This window comes from Ochotona curzoniae, unplaced genomic scaffold, assembly GCF_017591425.1.
Source record: "Ochotona curzoniae isolate NIBS_2020 unplaced genomic scaffold, NIBS_Ocur_1.0 contig_2699, whole genome shotgun sequence".
Taxonomy (NCBI): Eukaryota; Metazoa; Chordata; class Mammalia; order Lagomorpha; family Ochotonidae; genus Ochotona; species Ochotona curzoniae.
In genome coordinates, this window is record NW_024465561.1 from 6431817 (window position 1) to 6459013 (window position 27197).

The window sequence follows — 27197 nt, forward strand, 5'->3', positions numbered from 1 at the left end:
CTGCAACCAGTGCTCCTCAAACTTCAAAGTGCATCCAGACCACTGGGAATTTCTTGCTACAATGTAGACTCCAGGTCTAGGGTCAGGCCCCTGAGTGTGTTTTTAAAGAGGCCTCAAGTGCTGCCGATTTTCTCTGCCTATATAGTTGATACTGAACACACTTTCCTGTTAGAAATATCCAGGATCCTCCCTGGGGCTGGTGTCGTGGCACAGTGGGTTAAGCCGCTGACATCCCCTATGGGCATACTGGTTTGCAGCCCAGCTGCTCCACTTCTGATCCAGCTCCCTGCTAACAGCCTGGGAAAGTAAGGAAGGGTGGGCCAACTGCTTGGACTCCTGCTACCCATGGGAGAGTGGGTGGGGTTCCAGGTTCCTACCTTGTTTGTTTGTTTGTTTGTTTCTAATTTAATTTAAAGAGTTATTTACTGGGGCAAGTGTAGTGGCTCAATAGGTGAATCCCATAAATGCAAGCATCAGCATTTTATATGGGCACTGATTCCTGTCCCGGCTGCTCCACTTCTGATCCTCATGATAGTCTGGAAATGCAGTGGAGAATGGTTCAAGTCCCTGGAACCCTGAACCTGCATGGGAGACCCAGAGGAAGTTCCTGGCTTCAGATGAACTCAGTTCCAGCCATTTCAGTCTTTTTCTTTCGGTCTCTCCTTCCTTCTGTAAATCTGCCTATCTGAAAAAGTTACAGAGAGAACATACACACACACACACACACACACACACACACACACACACACACACACACATATACACACACAACTTCTATTTGTTGGTTCACTCCATAAATGACCGCGATAGCCAGGGTTGGGCCAGGGTGAAGTTAAGAGTCAGCAGCCATATGGGTGGCAGGGGCCCAAGCACTTGGACCATCTTCTGCTTCTATGCACATTAGCAGGGAGTTGGAGTGAAAGTGGAGCAGCTAGGACTCAAATTGGTACTTGCATGGGGTGTAGGTGTTGCAGGTGGCAGCTTCACTTGCCATCCCCCAGTGCCAGCCCCCAGGCTCCTAGCTTTGGCCTGGCCCAGCTCTGGCCACTGTAGCCCTTTGGTGAGTGAATCAGCAGATATGAGATCTCTTTCTCTGACTGTCCTCCCTGCCCAGCCTCTGTTGCTTGATCTGGTCTGCATCAGAACAGCCTCCAAGGCCTTCACAGCTGTGTCAGTCTGAGAAACCCCATTCTGAACCAGTGGCATTGAAAACCTTGAGAGCCTGTATTCCTGGCTTTGGATCAGCTCAGCTTTGGCCATTGCAGCCCCTTGGGGGAGTGAATCAACAGACAGAAGATCTTCCTCTCTGTGGACTCTCCTCCTCTCTGTATATCTGACTTTCCAATAAAAATAAAATAAATCGCTGCAGAATCCACTGGGTGACATAGTCCACGTTAGAATCTCTGCCCAGATTTTCACTGCCAACACGTGACTGGGGCTGTTGATTGATTTGCTCTGTCCTTCATCCTCACCCAACCCAGTTTTGTAACTCTGCATTTCAAATAAATAATCAAATATTTTTTAAAAATTTTAAAAAATTGATGTCAAGCAAGCATTCGGCAAAATCCAATGCCCATTTGTGATTAAATTCCCAACAAATGAAGAATACGAAGGATCTCTGTCAGTCTCATACAGGACATCCACAAACCCCTGCAGCTCCCATCAGATCTAACAGTGAAAGAGTGAAGGCCTTCCCTTCCAGGGAAAAAGACACGGAAGTCGATTCTCACAACTTCCAATTCACGCTTTGATAAAGACGGCAGTCAGTTCCATCAAGCAAGAAAAAGAAATGAAACATAACAGAAAGGGAAGAAGTAAAGCTCTCCTGGCGGACAACAGGATTCTGTGTGCAGAAAACCCCAGAGAATCCATCAAAAGAATCACTTGTATTAATTGATCTGGTGCAAAATGTTAAGATTCGATACCTAAAAATCAACTGCATATTTACTAGCAGTGGAGATTCGTGAATGAAACTAAGAAAAACGATTCCACTCACTATAGCATCAAAAATAAAAAATACTTAGGGATAAATTTAAAATAAGAAGGGCGATGATTACAAACGGAAAGCTACAGTATACTGCTAACAGCAATGAAGGAGACATTCCGTCATCCTGATTTGGATGACTCAGTATTGCTAGGGGAGCTGAGAGTCCCCAAGTTTATTATTACAGGTTCATTTCAATGCCTAGCAGGATTTTTGTTGGCAAAAATTGATAAGTTGTTCCTAAGATTTACATAAAAAGGCCAATGACTCAGCCAAAACAATCATGAAAAAAAAAATTAAGTCACAGGACTCATATTTCCTAATTTCAAAATGTATTTTTCCTTAAGATTTATTTATTTGAACAGCAGAGTGACTCAGAGGGTTAATCATCCCCTGGTTCGCCCCCAACAAATGGTTGAAAAAGCCTGGGCTGAGCCAGGTGGAAGGCTGGAGCCAGGAACTCCGTCCTCCTCTTCTCAACATTTGTGCTCAACACTTGGGCCAATCCCTACTGCTTTCCCTGGGAAAGCATTGGCAAAAAACTTGATCTGAGGCACAAAGAAACCTAGGTGTGATGTCCATGTGACAAGGTGGCCTGACCTGCTGGTGGCAACAGTAACCACAACACTGTCTCCTCATTTCACCACTTAGTATGAATCTACAGATATTACACTATGGTACGATTGTATTATTAGCATCTCGATAGAATACAGATCAACCGAATAGACTTAAATTCTAGAAACAAACTTATACATCTAGGATCAATTTGCCTTCAACCAAGTTACCAAGGCAATTCGATGAGGGAAATGAGTCTTAACAAGTGGGACAAGCACACATTTACACACAGAGAGATGACGTTAGATCATCCTTTCACAGGACGCACCAAGATGGACTCACTGTAGCTCACCAGCACAGATGTCAGAGAGAAGGCATAAAACTTGCAGAAGAAAACCTAAGACAAAGTCTTGGGCTATGTAAATATTTTTTAACATGGTCCGTAAAAGAAAAACATGAACAAATTTTATTTCTTCAAATACGAAAACGTCTAAAGATGTCATTCAGAAAATGAAAGGACAGATAGCAGCAGCAATCATGTGCAAGTCTGATAATACTTGTATGCGGCAAATAAAGAATTACAACCCAATAAAAAGACAAAGAGCCCAATTTTTGAAATGGGCAAGAGACTGAATAGATAGTTTACTAAAGAGGATGAGGGCTAATAAGCAGGAGAAAATGTGCTCAGTATCATTAGTCATTAGAGAAATGCAAATTAAAGCTGAAATGAGACATCACTTCACACCCACTAGAATGGGTATAATTAAAAAGGCAGACAATAACAAGTGTTGATGAGAATGAGGAGAAATGGGAACTCTCACACATTGCTAGTGGGACTGCAAAATGACGCAGCTATTTTAGCCAGCAGTTTGGCAGTTTCTTTAAAGTCTAACGCAAGTGTGCTATACAACCTCACAGTTCTGCTCCTATTTACCCAAGAGCAAGAAAACCATATGCTCACACAACGACTTGCATGTGAACATTTAGGGTGGCAATGATTCATCCTGCCCACAAAGAATACACAAGCCAAATAGCCATCAAGTGGTGCATGGCAAAACCAAAATCCCTGGTCATGGAATATGCGCTGCTTGCCAATGAAAGCACCCCAGGGAGTGGAGCTGCACAGTGATGAATCTCAAGAACACGATGCTAAAACGGGAGATGTCAAATGCCAAAGAGCACACGACACCTGCTAACACCGGAAAAGGCAAGTCTACTGAGATAGGATATAGAATCAGGGTTACCCAGGCTGGGAGTGGCATCGACAAGTGACTGAAGAAGAACAAAAGAGCTTTGGGGAAGGGAGAGGGGAACAATGGAAACATCCTAGCACTGGGTCATGGTGGGAGGACTGAATAGCTCTGTGAGTTTACTAAGAACCACCTGAAGGGTACACGTCACACAGGTGAGCTTTATGCTGTGTAGAACATACAGTCAGTCCTCCTATCCAGGGGTTCTGCATCTACAGATTCAGACAAATTTACTACACTTTATCCAAATGTACATTTGAGTGGACTTGTGATACGTAAATTGTACAGTCAGCTATGAATTCAAATGATTGGGAGAAAAAAATGTGTACAAAAAATTCTGTATAGAATATGGACTTTTTTATTATTCCCTTAACAATACCATAGAACAATTATTGGTGATAACATTTGTATGACATTGATATTTTTAATATCATTTATTTGAAAAGAGTGGCACAAAGAGAGGGACAGACAGACAAAGAGGTCATCCATCTACTGGTTCAACTCCCCAAATGGTTGTAATGGCTACAGCTGGGCCAGGCTGAAGCCAGGAGCGGGAACTCCATCCAGATCTCCCACACAGGGAGCAGGGAGGGAGGGAAAGAAAAAGAGAGAATACTCCCATCCATTGGTTCACTCCCCAAATGTTCATAACTAGTTGGGGCTGAGCCAAGCCAGAGCCAGAAGAGGGAGCGCCCTGCTAGCCATCACTCGTTGCCTCCCAGGGTCGGCTCTGGGAGGAAGCAGGACTCACGTGCCAGGTGTGGGCAGTGAAATCTGTAGAGTTAAAAACAAGATGGAGTAAACACGGCTCATTGCCAACTGCACCACTCTCTGCTTTTGTGGCTTCTGCTTTGCGTGCTTGGCTATGAAACTATGTGTGACTGTGTGAGCTCACAGGCCGAGCCATCTACACGACCTTCAACACGGATAGTTCTTAGGTGCCAGGAATCAAGGTCTGAGTCTGGTTTTCTCACAGGTGGCTTCAAGGCCCAAGTCTAGTTATCTTGACTACTAGACTGGAGAAGAGCGAGGCACAGGCTGTCCAACCACAAAAAGCTTTTGTAAACTACCCCTATAAAAACCCTGTGAATGTGCAGTTTGGGGCCGCGCTCCATTAAGGGGTGTTGGTTCCAGTCGGTTACCTTACCTCTCATTGTAATAAAATTTGTGGTGAGTGTAACATTTTGTTTTTGTGGTTGAGTGGATGCAACAAAGCCAAGCCCTCTATTGTGGGACGTAGTCTTCCCAACCGGCCTCCTAAGGGCTACTGTGCCAAATTCATACCCCAACCCAGGCCCCATGAGCTCATTGCTTGTCGTTTGATTTCTGGCCCCCAAGATGTTCCTCTCCTTGAGTTTTAAACAAGCCTCAGATTCTCTGTTACCTAGAGGAACACCTTTTCACCTGGTCTGCTACAGTGCTGCCACTGGCCATGTTGCCACTACCACCTTCCATGAGATCCTGGCGTTTTCTGCTGAAGCCTAGGGGAGCTCCCTGGGTCTGGCCTGGGCGTGAAGCTCCAGCTGCACCCCTGTGATATGCAGAAACTGGTGCCCTTGGTTTCTTTCCAGCAGGCAGTACTGGGCAGATGGGGGCTGCTGTGGTTTGGATACACCCATCAAATGACGCGTTAGAAACATTCCAAATTCATCTGCTGATGGGTCTCCAGCAGGTGACAGGTTGGGAGGGTGGGGCCTCCAGTATGGGACGGCTGGCTTCATAAGGAGAGGATGAGATCAGAGTGGACGCACCTGCCTGCCCCAGCTCATGATGCAGCAAGGCCTTCGCCAGGTACAATCAGTTGTCAGTGTCCTGTTCTTGTACTTTCCCAGCTGCACAACCACGAGCCAGAGAACCTTCTCTTCTTTGGGAATTATCTGCTGCTGGTACGTTGTGTCAGCAACACAAGACAGACAGAGGCAGGAGCCATGCACACATGGCCCCCTCCTTTCTTCTCTGCTCCATAGAAAATCCTAACACAGGCTCTGCCCCAGATCCCCAAGTAGAAGGAAGGACAGTGCCAGACAACAGCCCACCCGGGCCACTGCTGAATGCCCGCTCGAGAGGAGCCACTGAACACCAGGAACTGCCTGTCACCTTGCTCACTGTGACCGCTGTTAGAACAGGGACTTCCAGGTCCCAGTCTCAGAAACACAGGAGAGACTTCGCCAGCAGGCAGAGCCCACCCTTGCTTTGCCTGTGGCCTTTTCTGCACTCCCCAGAGACGGGGTGCCCCACCCCCACCCGCCCACACACAGCAAGTCCTGTATACTTCACACACTCTGTGGGCAGACTTAAGTCAAGCCCAGCGAAGTCTCAATTACCGCCACTCCTGGGCAGCAGCTAATTCATGCAATGATCACTCGACCTGAAATAGCATGAATGAAACTTCTCTATTTGGGCCATCTAGGGTGTGGGCAGGTACTGGTTTTGCTGAGTTCCTCCTGGAATGGCGATTCTTCACTAATTCCCCCAGGTCGACCACCCGTACGCAAGTCACCCTGGAGTGTCCGAGTCACCTGGCCCTGCGTGCACTGTGACTTTGTATTCTCAGCCTGGCACACGGCAGATGAAGACGCCAGGGTCCGCTCAGGGTACCCAGCCCCAGACCTAAGTGGGAGGTGCTTCCCACGTGAGCCGCAGACCTGAGGCACTCATACCTTGCGGTTGTGAGCATACACACGTACAAACGTGCACACAGATGCATGACACAATGCATATCCAGAAAGTGCGTGCGCACATAAGCACAGAGTAACAGGAGAACTGACCCTTCCCCAGCACACACACATGTTTACAGGACCAGAACACACCTGCAAAGTGTAGGAATAAAGTGTATCCCAAATATCAGCAGGATGGTGATGGGAAGGAGCCCCTCTCCAGGCCAGTTCCCGGACATCAGCCGCTGCAGGATCTGTGTGTCCAGCCCTGGAGTGGCTATCAGAGTCCCCAATAATAAGACCAAGAAGTTCTTGTTCAAGCCCTGCCACTTCCTGGCTGCGGGATCTTGCACGGGTGAACTCACCACTCTGCTTCATTTTCCCCATTGCTGAACCAGAGGCCCTGGAGCACATTCAGGGCCGCGCCTGGGACACAGCAGGTGGAACTGCTCCCTCCTTGTCACTGCTCACATTCCCAGGAGCTGCACCCATGCAGGCTGCCAGGACTCTCACTCCTAACCCTCTCATCACCCCAGGGCCGCTTCCTGCTCTGGTGACCTTGCTTCAACACTGTGACAACAGGCGAAATCTACAAAATGTTCCTGCTTAGCTGCGCTTAATCCCTCTGCAGTGGGATCCTTGCTGAGCGTGAGTGGCTGGGATGGGTGTCCTGCGTTGCCTCCGTGGTAGGAAGCAGGCAGCCGAGTTAGAAATCCTCTTGCATTGAACAACAAGCCCAGCCCACAGGGCACCTGCCACCCCACTCCCTATCCTGGAGACCCACTCGTGCTGACAATCTTGTCACACCCATAAGCTTCCTGACCGACAGCAGATGACAGCCCAAATACTGGGGTTCCTGTCACTCTTGTGGGAGACCCAGATTGCGATCCACGCCCCTGGCTTTAACCTGGCCCAGCCTTTTAGTAAACCAGCAGGTGGAAGGCCATCCCTCCACCCCTGCTGTCTGGCTTTCAAATTATTAAAAAGATTCTCTGGGCTAGAGCCATGGATCAATAGGCTAATCCTACACCTACAAGTGCCAGCATCACATTTGGGCACTGGTTTGTGTCCCGGCTGCCACACTTCTGATCCGGCTCTCTGCTTATGGCCCAGGAAAGCAGTAAAGGATGGCTTCAGTTTGTGGGATCCTGTACCCATGTGGGAGACCTGGCTCCTGCTTCGGATCAGCTCAGCTCAAGCCATTGTGGCCACCTGGGGAGTAAACCAGCAGAGGGAAAATTCTTCTCTTTCTGTCTTTTCTTCCCTCTGTAAATCTGCCTTTTCAATCCTCCCTTTTGCATAGTTCAGTATGGTTACCAGTAGATGGGAGCAGCTTGCATTTGAGCTACTGTGTTTTGTGAAAGAGGTTGTAATGATGGCACCTCACCAAGCCCCCAGCCCTGGTGGCCCCTGCTTCCCCCATGTCTCTACTAATCAGTCACTTCCTGGGCCCGATCTGGATGGTGAACAGATGTGGGCAACAAATGGAGGCCGGGCCACTCTGGAGCTGTTTTTCATGCAGAAACAAGGGGAGCTGGGGATGCCTGGACATTTGTTTGCTTCCCTGTTCTCATCCTCTCCACATCCCAAGGGTTCTCTTTGCTCTTCTGCCTCGACACACCCTCTGATGGGCTTTGGGGACCCCACACAGTACTCACAGATGTCAGATCCAGAGGCAGGGTCAAACACTCTCCTTCTGCCCTGGAGTGGTGGTGCTAGTGGGGATGGGTCATCATGACTTCACAGGACTCAATACAGCAAGGAGGGTGAGAGCTCCTCAGGGCGTTGAGTGGGGACAACCAGGCAGACCTAGGTATAGGACCCAGACAGGAACCAGCCCATGCTGTCAGTGGTCTTTGGACCCTCTGGAGTGTCCCGAGAAATCCCTCCATAAGGCATGAGGTCAGAGCAGAGGCAGCCTCCCATACCCCCATTGCACCCCAAGCCCTCCTGTCCCCGCCCCCAGATGCACCCCCCTCAGCCAGGAGCCATCTGTCCTCCAGGGGGGATTCCCAGCAGCCAAATCAATGGAAATCCAGCTCTGCTCCCCATCTAAATAAAATTTTCAAAAGAGAGAATCTTCCGCTGAGTTCCACTATGATTCGAGTTAGAACAGTAGAGCCACAAATCCCAGAAAATAAGCTTTGTAATGAAAACATCAGCAGGTGCACAAATGGTGAGGGCTCAAGCATAAATGGGATCTGCCTGGTGACTCAATTTCCCGAAAATGCTGGCAAAGAAGATGATATGGGCTGACCCCACAGGCGCACAAACAGGAGGGAGGTGGGTCAGGAAGGCCAGGGTGACACGGCCGAAGGGCTGTGGCCACCTACCTGCCCCACGTGGAAATACATCGGCTACTAGCATCAGCCCCATCCTGGGCGTCTGTTAACAGAATGACTGCAGTGGCCGTGGTTTTTACAGGGTTTTTCAAAAAGCAGGAACCAGAGGACAAGGATCAGGAAGGTCAGTAGGATCAGAACCCATGGCATCCTGGCCCCGGGCTGGCAGCAGGCTGGCAACTCTTCCTGTGTCCCAAGACCGTTCCCCTGGCCTTGAGACCTGGGAAGGCAGAAGGGGCCACTTGGGCACTGAAGCCTTGCCCTGTCAGCATGCCAGCCAGGTCTCCTGGGTTGAGCAGGAGGCTCAGCTCTGAGGCCAGGTGACCCTCAAGAACATGTTCATCAGTGAAAGGGGACAGAGGCGGTGGCAGGGCAGGGCATGGAGGCGCAGGTGCAGGGACAGAAGTCCAACCCCACTCAGTCCTAACACTGGTCCCAGCGGGCTCTAGGCCCTGCCCAGGTGTAGCCCTGGCACACTCCAGACCAGAAATCCTTCTGGGAAATCTCATACCCCTCACCTCCTTGCCCTTCCCAGTTCCTCAATTCATTCCATGCCAGACAGAATGGGAAAGAGGTCAACCCCCACCCAAGACCCGCTCTGGGCGCAACCAGCCGTGACTCAGGGCACAGGTGGACAGAGCCTGATTCACCCGCCCCCCCCCCTCCCCCCCGCCATGGAGGAGGGTGCAGTGGGAACAATGGCTGCTGGAGACACAGCAACAACCTGAAACCCAGGGGCTGCCTGGGGACACAGCCCACAGCGGAACCGGCCAGACCCTCTCAAGCCCCGCCCCTGCTCCTACACAATGGGAGACCCAATTTCCCTGGCTGCACTGTAATTTCAGAAAGTGTCTTTGTTGAGCAGTTTACTACCCGGAGCAGAGAAGAAGCCTTGGGGCCCAGCTGTGGGGAAGTGGACCATGGCCAACAAGTGCTAAGTGAACAGGCAGAATCGCATCAGAAAAATACAGGAAGGTTGACCAGCAGTCAAGACAAGAGGGGACAAGGCAGAGAGGGCCAAGCTCGGGAGCAGCTTTCTGCAGAAGCGGGTTCAAGTTCAGGCTGCTCAGCCACCCCAGCTTCAGGGCTTGGGGCCAAGCGGAGGGTAATGACCTCAGGAGGCAGAGGCAGACGGAGTACAGTAAATAATGCTCGCATTGCATATTCACCAAAACCCATTTACCCTGTCTCATTTTACAAACTCCCATCAGACGTGCGTGCGTGCAGCTCTGGGCTGCCCTGTTGATTGTTACCTCCCAGACCCACGCGACCATCCTGCTTCTATTTTTAGCATCTTGCTGGAGTTCCATGAACACATAAATCTCACTCTTGTTGGATGTGATTGTCCCAATTTTCTCTTCTGCTCTCCTCTCTAATCTCCCCACCCCTAGGAACCTTTAGCAGAAACAATTCTGGGAGCGTTTTCTATTAATATCAATTTTCAGATTACAGCAATATGATGTCTGTTTCCTAATTTAATTAGGTGATTCCTGTTATTAGTTCCTACATGCTCATTATTTTTCATTTTGCAGATTTTAATGCACCAAAGGAAAACGAGGCTCTGGCTGGAGACCCCCAAGGTGTCTTTCTGCCAGGAGGAAACAAATGTTCCATCCACCTGCTAGTAGCGGGAAAACCCCAGAAAACAGGGGCCACACACACAGAGGGAGCCATGGTCCGAGCTGCTGGACCAGGAGACAGAGGAGGAAGGTCGGGGGCATTCATATGGATGCCCACTGCAGACCCAAGGCCCAGCTCTGAGGTCAGTGACCCCAGCAGCAAGATGGCATCCTTCAACTCCTCCCTGTACATCCCAACCTGAGCTAGGGCCACTAGGACCACCCCCCCGCCAAGTTTGGGATGCCCAGATTTCCTGCCTCCTTCCGGCTCTCGTCGGCTGCTGTCACGTGGGAACTCCACATCTGCTTTCCCAGAGGACAAGCTCAAGTCTAAGTTAGCAATAACCCAGAATGAGCAGGGAGCCCAGTGTGAGTGCAGCACCCCTGCCGTGAGCCAAGGACCATCTGTGCGCCAGGCTCCTGCCACCTCCTGATCCCTTGGTTGCTTGCAACCTTCTAACCATGCATGCTAAGCAACCCCCACACCCCCCAACACACACACACACACACACACACACACACACACACTGCTTTCCCTCTGCTGGCCCCAAAAGAACCTGCACAAAACTGCTCTGGAGTTTGCAAGAAAAAGACAGGGAGCACGGGCCCAGACTTGGAGGGAGCCAATTGTGGGCTGTGCCATGCTGAGGAGGGGGCACTCCCGGAGGAGAGGAGGAGAGTGGGGAACCTCAGGGGGCAGCTGTCCCCAGAGCAGCAACCCAGAAAAGGCAGGGTGGAGGCAGCCCCAGAAACGACGGGACTTGAGCCACAGGGAAGTTTGAAGACGCAGCAGGTGCATTGTTTAGAAACACTGGGTTCTGGGAGTCGCAGCCCCGCTGATTCTGCGATGATATATTGCCAGCTACTTAACAGGATGGATCACTGCAATTACATGTCACTTCTGATAGTCACAGTCACAACAAGGATGTGTCAGCCCTGCAAGGTTGGCTGGAAATATGTACGATGTTCACGACGCTGGTAGGAACTGCTTTCAGCAAGCCAACGCTAGAGGATTCCTATAAAACCCACCTGCCTGTGCAGAGCAGCTGACTCCATGGCAACCGACAGGGCGGCTTCCCCTCCCAACCCAGGGAAGGAGTGTGGGCTGGGACACCAAGGCTCCAGGAGGGTGGGCTCACTTCCGAGAAGGTTCCCGGCCCCCTCCCCTCCAGGACTAGGCTGGCCCCAGCACCTTGGGGAGGGCCCCGGCACCTTGGGGAGGGTCCAGCACCTGGGGAGGGCCCAACACCCTGGGAGGGCCCAGCACCTGGGGAGGGCCCAGCACCTGTGGAGGGCCCAGCACCTTGGGGAGGACCCAGCACCTGGGGAGGGCCTGGCACCTGGGGACGGCCCACCACAGCAGCCACCGCACCTGTGTTTACTCTGGCTCCCTGAGAGCAGACCCCTGCTCCACAGGGCTTCTGGGGACACAGGCAATTGCCATAGGAAGCGCACAAATCCCCCGACACAGCAGGGAAGCCCTTGGCACTGGAACACACCAGGTTGTATGTTTCTGGTAAGGAGCACCCACCCAGCTCAGCCTCCAGCAGACAAAGCAGAAACGCCTCCTCTGGGAAGCCCTCCCGACTCCTCCAGCTCTCACTTCTCAGGCTGCACAGCTCACATCTTGCCTGGCCCTGAGTGTTCCCAGGAGGAAACTTTCTCCCTAGACTCTTCAGAAGCAGGATAGAGTCTCCTCCCTCCCCTCTCACTGACCCAGACAAGAGCTGTGACAGAAAGGGTCCAAGCAACCTCCTTCCTGTCCCTCACAGACTGAGCCCAGCCCCCTGTCCCTGCTCCCCTTCCACATGCCCTGCTGCCTCCCCACCCAGGACAGCCTGGCGGTCTCCCCAGGGTCTCCCCACACACAGGTCTCATTTCCCTTTGTGCACAAGCCTTGCTGCCCAGGCATGGCGGCTTCACGCAGGACAAGTGCAGCCACTCTAGATAGAAGCTTCTCAACCCCAGCATATGTACAGCTAGCTTGTAGCATGGGCTCTGGTGGCCTGCCCTGGTAGCATAAGCAGATGTGGGCCCACAGAGACACCAGTCCCCGCAGGACAGGACAGGGTTCTCCAATGGCCCTCCCCACCCCATCACAGTTACAGCTTTCTGTCCCAGGTACAGGAGTGCCAAGGAACAGAAACAGGTGCAGAGAAGTGGGGTGGGTAGCTGCTTCTCTGGTCTGGTCCCCAGGTCTGCAGGTAGAGGAGGGGCTCCAGGGCAGCCCTACACATCCTTCTTAGGCACCAGCAGCGCAGCATGGGCGGCCCGGCCTCCTGCCCCTGCTTAGACCCCTCCCTACCTAGAAGAGCCTGGAACATTTACCTGCCCCCCACCCACCACCGCCAAGCCATAAGCTCTGTCCTTGTCACCGTCCTCACTCTCCCCCCACCACGAGGTCACCAACTCAGCATTCGTCTCTTTGGTGGCCCGAGTCCACCTGTCTCCCATCTGCCCTAGTTCTGGGCATGTCTTTTGCACTTGTCCCCCTGTGTGTGTCTCCCCACCCACTTCCTGGGCACAGCTGCATGGCATGTGGCCACCAGACAGTTTTCTGCTTCATGCTTGCCACCGCAGGCACAGGGTGGCTCCTCGGCCAGGTTCCAGAGACCGCTGAGACTTGGCCTGTCTGTGTCCTTGGCTAGGAGTTCAGATCTGTGGGTCGCAATCCAGTTCTCCACATGTTGCACCTGCCTCCCAACCTTGATTCACGTGTGTCCTCCCAAACCAGGATCTGCTACAGGCCATGAATGCCAGGTACACAGGATGGCACAGTCCCGGGAAGCTGCCACAGGGCACATCACAGCTCAGGAGCCCAGGAGCTGAGGCTTTGGGTATGGGTTAGCCATTCGGACCTCAGTGGTCACATCTGTGAAATGGCACAATGACAGTGAACTTGTGGGGTTTGAAGGTTTGAGGACGGCAGGTGCTCGTGACAGTGCTTGGTGCTGAGGGTTTGCTGGAATGCTGCTATTGGTGTTTCTGTGCCTAAGAATGATACAAGGGCCAGTGTCACAGCACAGCAAGTTATGCCGCTACTTGTGGCAGCTACATCACTCATCAGAGTGCCAACACGTCCTGGCTACGCCCCTTCACGGCCTCGGCATCACCTGCACATATACTGCTGTATAAGTACCGCGCGCTAACCGATTGTGCCACTGGAGCATTGGCTACGCCCCTTCAAACCAGCTCCATGTAAATGCTCCTGGGAGAGCAGCAGAAAATGGCCCAAATGCTTGGGTTCCTGCACCCTCATGGAAGACCTGGATGAAGTTCCAGGCTTCAGCATGGCTCAACCCTGGCTGTTGTGGCCATTTGGGAGTGAACCAATGGATGGATTCTCAATGCATTCTCTCTCTCTCTCTCTCTCTCTCTCTCTCTCTCTCTGTCTCTCTCTCTCTCTCTCACACACACACACACTCTACCTTTCAAATAAATAACTCATTTTTTAAAATTTACTTTTAATGCTAAGGCAGAGTTACAGAGAGATAGAGAGAAAGATGTTCCATCTGCTGGTTTACTCCCTAAGTGGCTGCAAGTGCTGACCTGAAGCAGGAGCCAGGAGCTTCTTCTGGGTCTCCCGTGTGGCTGCAGGGTCCCAAGGCTTTAAACCATCCTCTAATGCTTGCCCAGACCATATGCAAGGAGATGGATGGAAGGTGGAGCCGCTGGGACATGAATCAGTGTCGATATGGGATTCTGGAGCTTGTAGAAAAGAGGATTTAGCCACTGATCCATTGCACTGGGCCCAAACAACTCACTTTGGAGGGGGAATAAAAGAGGAATGACCCACCTTAAAGCATGTTCCAGGCTGGTACAGGCTTAGCACAGAGTGACTGAATAGTGTTTGTTATTAGTATTAATACTATTTTCCCATCATCATTATCATCATCATCATCTTTGGATGCCTTGTGCCCTGCAAGGAGAACCCCAGGGTGGCCCACAGACCATGAAACCCACAGAGGCAGCCAGTTCCTTTGTATGAAGAGTCCCAAAAAGGGATCTTAGCTGTATACATGGCAATTGCCCCATCTTTAGAATAGAGCACAGAGCTCTGAAACGTGTGAGTCGGAGTGCTTTAAGAAAATCCACTTGTGAAAAAAAATAAATATTTCTGGCTCCCTTAAAGGGCAACAATTGGTAGGGTGCTAGCTATAGAATCTGTACTGTATGATTTTTATTACACACACATATATATATATCCTTGAATGAACCAATCAATCCACCTTGGCTTGGGCTTCATGGGTCACCACCCACGAGTCACCTGGTCCCATTAAAACAAATCCATTGCACTTCAAGGAAGGAAGATGGAAAGGGAAAATGAGGGCATGGCCATTGTGTAACCCCGCAGGGACAGGCGGATGCAGGTATGTGCATTGGTGGCAGTTAAAGGACATCACGAGACATCTGGGCAGACACGAGGTCCCCCGGGGGGTGAGACACAGACTCAGGCATGGATGCCTGCCAGCAAAGGAAACGGGAAACTTCAGATCTGTATCTGCTCAAGCTGCAGGGCTGGCCTGATGGCCCAGGAGCACACAGAACACAGAGCGACGCGACAGCCTTCCCCAGTGAGAACACCCAGCAAGATCCCCACCGTGGACCTTCCTAAAGGACCCACAGCTCTGGTTCCTTCAACAAGCCAGAGAAAATTGAGACAGGAAAGGGAGACTCACAGGTGGAAAGAGACTTAAAAGACTCACCAACCTACTGCCATGTGTGGGCTTTCCCTGGATACCGGAGAACACAGTAGAGTGGTGAGATGATTAGCAGTGTGAATACTGGAGCCAGCACTGTGGCACAGCACGTTGAGCCGCCACTGTTAACCCTGACAGTACCGTCTCAAGCCTGGGCTGCATCATTTCCCTGCTAATGCACCTGGGAAAGCAGCGGAACACGGCCCAAGTGTTTGGGGGCTCTGCCACCCATGTGGGAGACTCAGGAGAAGCTCCTGCTGCAGCCTTGTCTAGTCCTGGTTGTTGCAGCCATCTGGGGAGTGGAGATTTCTCTCTCTCTCTCTCTTCCTCTGTTACTCTGCCTTTCCAACAAATAAATAAATCTTAAAAATAAAAGAAAGAAATTTGAACCCTGACTGGATAGTTGATATCAACACATTGACTTAGTGGAAATGTTTTACCTGAGAAATGCATTGAAATGGTTGAAGCAATTAGATAGGCAAGGCTGATTCCAGAATCAGAGAGAACGAGGCAAAAAAATGAGGCTGTGAGTGGGGATGGGGGTAGTGGGATGCATGGCAGGGGGCCAGGGGGCGTGGCTGTGTCGCTCTCACCTACCCTGGTTGTTTAGAGGCAAAGTTTGGGCAGTGTTTTCCAGCTCTAGTTGGGACTCTGAGTCCACTAGGAGAAGAGAGAGATGCATCTGCTTGGAAAAGAAGTGAGTTTCTTGCGGGCAGGTGTCCTGGCTCAGACTATGATGCTACTGGAGATGGGAGAATGATTGTGACTGGGTAAGCAATTTCTCTGGTAACACAGGAGCATCTGAACTTAGCACAGGTATGGCTTCAAAGATAGCAAAAACATTTTTAAAAAGAGATAAGATTATTCATTTTTATTTTATTTGAAAGGCAGAGAGGCAGAACAAAAGAGAGAGAGACAGAGAGACAGAGAGAATCTTCCAACTGCTGATTTCCTCCACTCAAGGGCCTGGGAACTCCATGGAAGGCAGGGACCCAAACACTTGAGCTGTTTCCCAAGGTACGCAGGAGGCAGGAGCCAAATGGGAAGCATACAGCAAGATGCAACCAGGACTCAACCCAGGCACTCAGACACGGGACCTGGATGGCCCAAGCAGCAACTAGATCATTGTGCCAAACACCCACTTTGCAAGAGTTTTTACCAAATATGATCATTTGGGCTCAGCATTATGGCATGATGGGTTGAGCTGCCTGTGGCACCAACATCCCATATGGGTGGCGGTTCAGGTACTGGCTGCTTTACTTCTGATCCAGTTCTCTGCTTATGGTCTGAGAAAGCTAAGAGGATGACTCAAGTCCTTGGGCACTCTGTACCCTCCGGGCTTCAGTTTGGCTCAGTTCCAACCATTGTGGCTAGTTGTGGAGTGAACCAGAAGATGGAGGATCTCTCTCTCCTTTAAATAAATCTTTTCAAAAATAGGATCATTTTACAAAATCTGCCAACCCCACAAATTGCCCGTGATGTACGGGCAGGCGAAGCTGGCTACTGGCTCCGAGAGATGCTCAGGTGCTGTTGATATCTTGTAGCTACAAGCGACAGATGTGAAAGACACCAGCCCCTGGGGAGTCCCCAAGCAGCTCAAAGGGGCTCCTGCACCTTGGTTCCTGCTTTTCCACCTGCCCCTTCTCTGCCTGCCTCCTCACAGCAGATCCCAAAGAACTCTATGTCCCCCAAAAGTTTACACCATCCTGTGGAGTTTCTTTTGTCTATGAGACCCCAGCATGGCCTGGTCAGATCCCATGTCCACATTTCTCGTGGACAGAACTCCATGGGTGGGGAGAGGCAGCAGCGTGTTGGGGGTGCCCCTGGGACCACTCAGCCGTGAAACTGGACACAGACACTTTGTAAGCACCAGTTTCCAACAGATAAATGTAATCAAGGTTTATATGCTCAGAGAAGCCAACAGGATGGGATTGTTTCACTCCAAAGATCAGAAGAAAATTGTAACTAATGTTGTGGAAAATTACTTTGATATTGCTTTCTTGGTACCGAATCACAATTAGGCGGCTGTGAGAAGCACTGGGAAAGAATAAATGAATAGTAACAAATCAACACAAACAGCTTGTGTCAGGAGCACTTTGTTCAGGGAAAGTAACAAAAGCATTACTTAAAGTTTTATAACTGTATTTGATGACGGAGGTATAGAACGGCAAGGGTGTCTACCACCTGGCATGTGGCGAGGGTGGTCCTGCTGCTGGCACCGAAGCAAGATCAGGGCTTGAGTGAGTCCCTGGCAATGCCCCTGATTTCCCAGATGAAGGGGGATTCTATCTTCAGCTTTACATCATGCTATCCACCCTGCCAGGCTGAAACTCCCAGCTCCCCCATCCCCCTAAAATCCTGTGGGCCCCCACCCCACCTGGGACCCCCACCCAGTGCACCTGGACAGCTGTGCAGGGCAGTGCCCGTTTCTACCCGCAGAAAGGAGCTCTTTGCTCCCACATTAGCAATCCCGGGAACACAACTGCTTGGCCCTGGAGGATGCTGCTGATGACTTAGGACCAACATGCCAAGCAAATGGCAGATCACACTCATGCTCATCCCACAGAGAAGTGGACACGGGGCACCTATATTCCCTGCTCTGGTGTGTGCCCCTGAGCCCATCCCAAACCCCCCAACATGGTGTGCACTAAGGATGGGCAGTACTAGTCCCAACAGGCAGGGTTTAGGCATCCTGTGGCCCAAGCTGGCCTCCGCACAGGTAACATGGGGAGCAATGATGACGCTACTGGATCCTTGTTCTGCCGCTGCGTTGTCATCGGCTATTCTAGGCTCATAAGCGGCTGCAAGGTCCCTGCAGAGCAGCCTGCTTCAGAACAGGAACAGCCAGACCTGCTTCCGCCAGCCGCTGGCTGTGGGGGTCTGGCCAGGCGTGCGTCAGCACTGACGATGCGTCTGTCACCTCCCGAGGGCCCCGGGCTGTCTCTCTCTCACATTGTGTGATGAAAGAAACAACTTCTCCTTTGGCCTGTCCTACGCAGGGCCGATAGCAGGGGCTGCCACGCCTGGCCTGGGCTCTGGCCTCCTTGCGCTCCTTCTTTCTGCCTTACCCCTGGTGCCCAGGCCCTTCGTGTGGGCTTAGGCCCCTCTGCAGAAGGGAAACATGAGGGGAGGATCTGCAGGGAGCAGGTGCAGCTCTGCTAAGGGTATGAGCCGGAGAGAGCTGCGGTGTGGCTGGGCAGGAGGGTGCAGCCTGAGGAACCCCTCCCTCTGCTTGGCACCCTGAGGCTGTGTGCCCAGCTCCCTTGCTAGCAGCTGCAGGCAGGGGTGGCACAAGAAGCCACACCACCTGACTCCTCCTCTGTCTGCCACTGCCCCTCCATCCTGCCTTGAGTTCACAACACTGAGCAAGCCCGGGAGGGTGAATGCATGGGTCCGTGTGTTCAGATCTTGCGAGAGGATTCATAGCACCTCCCTGCCAGGACCCATTGCTGATATTGTAGGAACCTGGAGACCCTAATTTTCTTTCCTCTCCAGGTAAGTAGTGGGTACTGATAGGGGGCAGGATATATCCCAACCCATAAGGGTCCCCAGAACCGGGTAGCAAGATTGAACATAACCTGATGGATATATACTTGAAAAAAATTACTCCCCCTCTCATGTCCCATGACAAAGAAGTCTCTACAGATGGCAGAACTCTCCTTAAATCTGAGTTTCACTGAAGGCCACCACTGGCTAGAAAGATGGGCAGTGTGGTCATCACCCTTAAGAGGCATACTCATTGCTATGTGCGAGCTGCAGGTCAGAGGTCAGAGATCAGAGCCTTGTCACTGGTGGTCTGACACCAGACACAGCCTTTCCATATCAACTCAGCAGGGAGAAGCCAGGGTACTTCCTCTGGTGCCCCAATCCACGGCTTGCCAAGGCAGCTGTGGAGGTCTGTGCCTTGGAGGGGTCGGGGTGGGGGGCGTTGCTCAGGGCGAGGCCTCACCTGGCACCTGTTGGGGCGCAAACTCCGTGGGGTCCTGCAGGCTGATGAAGAGCAGGAGGCCGGCGGCACCAAACAGCAGCACGGATGAGAACATGCAGGCCAGCCGCATGGTGCTGGCTTGCTGGGTCTTCCAGGGCACACGATGGGGTCACCTCTGGGGCTCGGGAGGCCCCTTCTTCCTTCATCATCCACACCAGGCATCCATCAGGCCGAGGTCTGCAGGGCAGAGGGTGAGAGTTAGGGCATCCCAGCGGGTAACCCCAACAATTGTGGGGTCCCTTTGGAGCTTACCTAGGCATCTGTTTAGGGAGGCCTAAGGAAATCCCCTGCAGCCTGTGGTCATGAACCCAGCTTCTCCCTCAGGTCCTCCTACACCCTGGCAGAACCAGAAACCACATGCAAACACAGGCTCTGGTCGTGGCCGCTGAGGGTGTCCAGGTGGGAGCCCGAGACCCCCAGTGGGATCTGAACTCCAGCCTCCCTGAACCTCCAGACGAACATGTGGCTCCCCAGGCATGGCCTTAGCTCGAGGCCAGGATCCAGTTTCCACATCCCCAGCAACTGGCTGGAAAGACAAGGACCCCCTTGGCTCAACACCGTTCTAACGCCTCTCTGCAATGTGCTGGGGATGTGGTTTCCATGGAGTGGGAGGCTATGAAATTAAGCTGCCAGGCCCAGCCTGGGCAGCCCAGCACCAGGCAGAGCTGTTCTCCCTGGCGGACTACATGGGCTGGTAGGGACTAAGGCCCCATGGAATCTACCACTGAAGTTCTGGCTAGATCATGGCTGTCCCCACTTTCCAAATCGTTGGCTGGGAGAGCAGAGATGGGACAGGCTGACACCAGGTTTGGCGGCTCAGGGGCTGGGCGCCGACCTCGCTCCCACCCCTGTTGATGGACACTCAGGGTGTGTCTATGTGGCTTGTCCTCACTGTAGTTCCTCCTGTAAGGCAGAGGAAGAATGCCTGATAATCCTGGGCAGGGCTGCGGCTCAAGCCAGAAGCACTCCAAGGTCATGAACTGTAGGAGGGAGTTGGGAGTGAGTGTGACTGGAAGAGGCAGGTGTTGAGGACGGAGTCTGTGCAGGCACCTCCTCTCGCCAACATGTGGCCCAGGCTACGGGACACGCCTCCCTCCATCCTTTCTCCCAAGGAGCCTGAAGGCAACTTCCCTACCCTGGCACAGTGAGGCCAGCAGCAGCTCTGAGACCTCAGGCAGGTGGGTGGTGGCAGGCCTGGCCAGCCGTGCTGTGCGGCTGCAGGATAATTTTCTGATCAGGCATCCTTGACGTGGTGGCCACAGCAGTGGCTGGTCCAGCCTGATGGCCACCCCTCCCCCACCCAGCTCTGGCTCTGGCTTCTCAGCAAAGCTCCAGAGCTGCTGAGTATAAATTGCAGGTTTGGGTTTCTTCTCTCTGCAGTCTCTGTAATTATTTTTTCACTCAGTTAACTTTAATTAACCTGCCTCGGGCCTCTCCGCGCTGGGCGCTCAGCTCCCTGGACTGCGACGCACAGGTGGTTCCCACGACCTCCCTGGCTTTTATGCACAGGAGGCAGCATCCAGCTGGCTTCTTTGTGCCTCTGGAGCTGGCTCCCAGCTTTCTGGTGGCCCCTGCTACCAAGAAAGGCAGCTGTCTCCCACCACCAACCAGGGACAACCCTGTCCTCCCTGCTGGCAGGCCTAGCCACGCGACCTTAAAACCTCAGGGCCCTTCCCTCAAGGGACTGTTCTGGGGGGCTGGCAGTACAGCCTCCAGGCCTCACCAAAGGACGGACCTGCTGTCCAAGTATCCTGAGCCCCTCCCCAGCAACCACGGGCCTTGCACGCAGGGTCTGCTCCATCAGCTGCCAGCAGCCATGCCGTAGGACGAGGGAAGGACGAGCAGAGCCATCTGGTCTCCCTGACCTTCTCCCAGCTCTCACAGCAGCGGGCTGAACCCCGCGGGATGCCCAGCTGTCTCAGACAGGAGTTAGAAAAGTGGAAAGGACATGATGCGCAGGTATAGTGAGGACCGAACTCCTGGCGGGGGAGCAGGGAGGTAGTTCAAGGCCTCTCTGGAGTGGCAGCTGCTGCTGGGCACACTCACACAGGCACCCCATCTGACACCTGCGCGGATCCCCATGCAGCACCCCTCCATTGGTGCATGCATGGACACACATGTCTGTATTCACTCTGGCAATCAACTCACACACATACACACGGAGCTGATGGCCACCCGCTGCAAAGAGGCTGTCACCACCCTATGACCATGCCAGCCACAGCGGAGGCTCACTTCCTGCAGCCATTGCGGCCTCCTGAGTCAGACCCCAGGAGGCTAACCTGAACAAGGACTAGTGGTGACTTTCAACGTCAAAACAGTAAGGGAGCAAGGGAGAGAATACAGGAGAAGTTCATGGTTGGTGCACTCAGGCACCCGCTGAATTGGCTGAGGAAGGGCTTCCCCATCAAGCACGTGGGATCATCGCTCCAGTTCTGTTCAGTAGCTGGTGCTCTGGCTGTCCATCTGCCTGGGGGTGGGGAATGAAATCTGCCCCCGGCTGCCCCAGGCTGGCGGAGAAGAGAACTCAGGCTGACCTTGCCCCAGCAAAGCAGCAGGAGCATCTGCTGTGTGCAATTGTCTTTTTCCAAAACTGTCCTCTTTGCCGGCTCCCAAGAGAGCAATTGAGTCCCACCCACCGCCGAGCGAGGCTGGTGTTGGCGCTCTGCATGCCTCCCCCCAGCCCTGGCTCTGTCTCTCTGGGGACCATCTGACCAGCTGACTCTGCTCCAGAGATAAATGGGTATCAGAGGTGGGCCGGCCTGTCCTCCTGGCCAGTGTGGCTGGGTCCCCTGGATTTGTGGGAAGCTCCCACCCACAACACAGGGCTTGGTGGGAAGTCAGCATCAGCTCACAGAATGTTCCACAGCACCCACATTTCTGCTGCCCCCCTCCCCGCCCCTAGTTCCAAGAGGGTTTTTGTCTTCAAAGTCTGTGCTATTGTTCAGGGGAGCTGAATAGCTCCCTGGAAGTGGATGCTGTAACCTGTCCCTGGCTGGGGTAGGGGCAGAGGGAGGGTGTGCGGTGGGACTGTAAATAGATTCATAAGCTTGAGCTTCCACAGGGACAGGCCCGCCTTCATTACGCATGGTGTCCATGGCTCCCTCCTTCCCTCTGTTCCAAGAAATTCACACAGCTGGGAGTGGGGCTCATGCAAGAAAAATAAGCAGCCTGTTTCCGCTCCCAGGAGCTCTTGGCCTCCCGGTCATTCACAGTCCCCGTGGGGAGCTCTCTCACCAAGGTCTCAATGGCATCACCAGTTTTTACTTTAAGAGAGAGAAAAGAAAGAAAAAAACCACCAACAGATCCACAAATTAATCTTGTAAACACTTTCAGGGGCTCAGGGCAAGGCCAACGATTCCTCCCATTTCCTTATTTATTTGACTTAAAATTGTGTCTCTTTGGGGAAATTGATTTCAAGGCACAAGCAAGGACTTGGGAATTCAGCCAAAACACGCACCTCCTGTGTCGACGGACTGGCTGGCGGGCAAGCAGACACCCGGATGGTTCCAAGGACACGCTGGGCTGCGGCTGCTCCAAGGCCTGGACATCTCCCAGGCACCCAGGGGAACCCTGTCTGCATTCCACTCCAGGCAGTGACCTGGGAGCACCCATGTGGTCAGGGGCCCAGGGCCTGAGAAAGTTCTCTGTGTGTCTGTCTCCTCTTCACATGGGCAGGAGTGAGCAATGACCTCCCTGCTGGTGGAGACTCCAGCAGAAGCAGCCAGGAGACAGGCTGCTATGGCAACTTGAGGAGAATGGAGCCAGGCACTGCCATCACCTTGAACCCGAGATCGCACCTTCTGCTGTGGTGCAGAGGGGACCTGGCGGTCGGCTCTGTCCCCATTGCTGCAGGCGCCGGGCATTGGTGGCTGACCCCCTCAGCTGCCCCTGTCATCTGCTCCTTGCTGGGCGGAGCGCATGGCCCAGTCCCCTGAGAGCACCGCCTCCATCTGTTTTGTCAGACTACTTCTTGCCTGTGTGCTGTTCCCACTTACTTCGGAGTTGGGCTTTTCTTGATTTCAGCTCATTAAAATCCTGCAGCTAATTAAAACTGCTCTTACGGCAGCGGCGACAAACTCCAGGACGAGTCCCTCCAGCTTTTATGCACAGGCATAAAGTTGTGCTGTTCTGTGAGGGTGATGGATGGCTGCAAAGGCTCAGATTTGGTGGAGGGGGCTGCCAGCTCAGATCTGCTCCTGTCCCACCCCAACTGATGGGTCTGGCACTGGGGGTAGGGAAGATAGGGCAGGGTCGGGGGAGTGCAGGTGCTGACCTGGTTCCTAATAGTTCCAGGCCACTGCAACTGCACCCACTTCCCAGGGTTGGAGTGGGAGGAGTGGGAGACAGCTCACCCACCACTCACTCCCTCGTTACAAGGTGGGGCTCCCTCCCATCTTCCTTGGCTGACTGCAGGAAGAAGAAAGGAGTTGAAGGTGGAAGTCAAGGTGTACACTGGGCTCCTGTGGCCTCCAGGCGGCCCAGCCTCCACCATCGCAGGAGGCCAAGGGTACCTGTTAGTGCGTGGTGGTGAGCAGACGGTCCCGAGAGCCTCGACCAAGCGCCATGGGCCCTTTACGGCTAGAACTAGAACTGTCATCTCTTCCCAGAACATCTTAGTATCAAGGGCATTTTACTCCAGCGCGGCAGAGTAAGGGCAAAAGCCATTCTCTCTCTCCCTCCCCTTGCTGTGGAGGAGTCTGGAGGGCCAACTCATCCCTCGGGGTCCCTGAGCACGGATGGGCGTCTCCCCCAGAGTGTGCAGACTCGGAGCCCTGAGCAGAGCAGTGTGTGAGCCTCACTGCCTCTCTGCATGCCCGGCCCTCAGCACGAAGCCTGGCACAATCGAGGTGGGTCGATAACTACTGCTGCCTGTGGACCGAGTGTGGGCTAATAGATGGACGAGAACGGAGCCGTCTGGAAGGAGGCACTCCATGGACACGGAATTTTAAAAAGGTCATTGATGTCTCAGGGAGTCGCATGTCTGTTTTGATCAAATCGAGGTGAGAACCAGGCTCCCAGAGCAACACGACCCCCTGAGAGCAGAAGAGGTACGGAAGTGACATCCCCAGTTGGAGGCTTGATCAAACCTGGTACGGAGACACCCAAACCACACTCTCCATGAGGACACAACAGAGCCCAAGTCACAGGCTGGAAGACTAACACTCCCTTCAAGTTAAATATGCAGGGCCTGGCACAATGGTTCAGTGACTAAAGCCCTCGCCTTGCATGCACCGGGATCCCATATGGACGCCGGTTCATGTCCCAGCTCCTTCACTTCCCATCCAGCTCCCTGTTTGTGGCCTAGGAAAGTGGTAAAGATGGTCCAAGGCCTTTGAACCCTGCACCCGTGTGGGAGAGCCAGAGGGAGCTCCTGGCTCCTGGCTCTGGATCGGCTCAGCTCTGGCTGTTGTGGCTGCTTGAGGAGTGAATCAGTGGATGGAGAATCTTCTCTGTATCTCCTTCCCTCTGTAAATCTGCCTTTCAAATTAAAATAAATAAATAAATCTTAAAAAGACAAATGTGCATTCTAACTCTGGGTGCCCATTGACATATGCAAAACTTAAAGGTCGGGCCCGGCACGGTGGCGCAAGTGGTTAAGGTCCTCGCCTTGCACGCCTGGGATCCCATATGGGGGCTGGTTCTAATCCCGGCAGCCCGCTTCCCTTTCAGCTCCCTGCCTGTGGCCAGGGAAGGCAGTCGAGGACGTCCCAAAGCCTTGGGACCCTGCACCCACGCGGGAGACCTGGAAGAGTCTCCTGGCTTCGGACTGCGCTTACTTAGGGAGTGAATCACCGGACGGAAGATCTTCCTCTCTGTCTCTCCTCTCTGTATATCCGCCTTTCCAATAAAAAAATAATAAAAATAAATCTTTAAAAAAAACCTTAAAGGTCTTTCTGTGCCTGTCGCTTCTCTGTGTGGTGAGGTTGCAGGGGGCTGAGAGATTGGAGCCTGCAGGGACTTGGGGGTTATGTTCAGGCAGGTGGAGCAAGCCTGGGGATTTCCCCATGTGCTTGGTCCCTGATGGGGTGGGAAGAGGGGTGGGAAAAGCCCTAGGTTAGCACGCTGGCATGGTGTGCTTGGAGAACTCTGAATGAGTCTGGATCTTGGGTGTGTTGAAGGGTAAGGTCCCAGGCCAGCACACTAGCCAGGAACTTGGGACCCTAGTGGGCAGGCAGAGCTCCAGGCCAGCACACTAGCCAGGAACTCAGGACCCTAGTGGGCAGGCAGAGCTCCAGGCCAGCTACTCCACCGGAAGACTGTGCTCCAGAAGTCTGAGATCCAGAAGGCTGGGCTGGGGAATCCATGTGTTTCCAGGAGAAGGAACTGTGGATGGATCAAGGAAAGGGGCAGGAGGATGTGTGAGAGGGAGGGCCGCTGAGGGAGTATGTCGCAGATGAGGAATGACTTTTGAGCTACTTTCATCAAAAAGTACTTCCACTGTACTTGCAAGTAAGTGTGTGTGTGTGTGGGGGGGGGTGGGTGCTGAGATGAGGCAGTTTGGAGGGAGGAAGCTGGAAGACCTTTATGGGTCAGACAGATGCACCAACCCACGTTGGGGACCTGAGCTGGGCTAGTTAGTAGGGTTCACCATCATCCACCACTCACCAGCACACATTAAAGCTAGGGCTGGGGGCTTACCTGGCAGGGCTAGATCATAGTACCCATCAGTGAGAGTTGGAACAAAGGACAGGTAATGTTAGGTAGGGTCATGACATTAACCATCACGTGAGAGAACCGGGTCTGGAGCCAGATTCTGTGGGGGATATGTGGGCCCACCCTGGTGGAACTGCAATTTCTGTTGGTTTGCTCAAGAGCTGAGGGTACTGAAGGGCTGAGCTAGGCATGACCACGGAACCCTCTGACACTCATAGGTGCTGGAACTGGGAACAGGAAGGGATGGTCCAGGTTGTAGCACCCACAGGTGCACCCAAGAAGAGGGTATGCGTGGGCCAGGACACAACATCCACTAGCTCACACAAAGGCCAAGATAGGGGGAAGACTATGCTGGGTAAGGGGCTAGCACCCACTGGCACATATGAGATCTGGATCTGGGAATGGACCTGGTGGGGGAACTTGGGAAACTGCCCTGGTGGGCTATTGCTCCTGCCGGTGAGCATGTGATTCAGACCTGGATGTTGGTCAGAACAGGCAAGATAGTTCCATCCCTCAGCAAGTATCTGGGTTGGTTCTGGATAAGGGTGGACTGGGCAGGGTTGCGTCAAACCTTAACTCACTGGCATGTGCAGGAGCCAGGCTGGAGTGCAAGGCATGCTGGGTCACACTATCACACATACTGGTTTGCATGAACCAGGGATGGGAGCAGCCTGGGTAGGGCCAGGCTGCGGCACCTACCGGTGAGAATTGGGACTGGGGGTGGGCCAGGACAGGACAGGCTGCAGCACTTGATGGCAAATGCCAGGTTGGGGAATGGGCTATGCCAAGCTGGATCACAGCAACCACTGGCATGCGCAAGATCTGTGGCTGGAAATAGGCCTGCTTGGGGGAGTTAAGGAGATGCCACAGCTGGATTGTGGTTCCCATTGGTGAGTGCGAGTGCCAGAATGGGGGCAGCAATCTGGGATGGACATGACTGCAGTGTCCCATGGCATGGATGTGGCCTGGGTCTGGGTGTGCCAGGCTGAGCTAGATTCCAGCATTCACTGTGCCAGCAGAAAAACTGCGGCCACCTTTCAGATGGACTACGACTCCCACTGGTGAGCATGAAAACCTGGGCTGGGGACAGGTGATGGCACTTGCTGGGATGAGTGTGGGCTAGATAGTGAAGTCAGTTGGATCGAGATAAGCTTCAATGTCCATTGATGTATATGCGAACTTAATGGGATGTGGAACTGACTGGACCAGTTTGCTGCACATATTGGCAAGCACAGGGACCAGGGCTGGGAGTGGGCTCTGTGAGGAAAACTGGGGGTTTCTCTGACTGGGCTGTAGTTCCTGCTGGTGTACATGAGGGCAGAGTGTGTGGTGGGCAGTCCAGCATCCATTGGTTCACATACGAGATGGGCTGAAAAGAGAACTGATCCAGCATTTGCAACTACTAGTGTATGTGTGTGGGCTGATGTGGGTGACAGACTGAGCCAGAC

General features: G+C 53.0%; 1 protein-coding gene across 1 annotated transcript in view; it reads right to left on the bottom strand.

Annotated features, from left to right (window-relative positions):
• CHST8 (carbohydrate sulfotransferase 8) overlaps positions 1 to 27197 on the bottom strand; it is a 119189-nt gene that overhangs the window by 38345 nt on the left and 53647 nt on the right. The window contains exon 2 of the mRNA XM_040976669.1: positions 19057 to 19272. Coding sequence (XP_040832603.1) covers positions 19057 to 19165 — 109 coding nt within the window. The 5' untranslated portion in view covers positions 19166 to 19272. The remainder of the gene's footprint in view (positions 1 to 19056; positions 19273 to 27197) is intronic.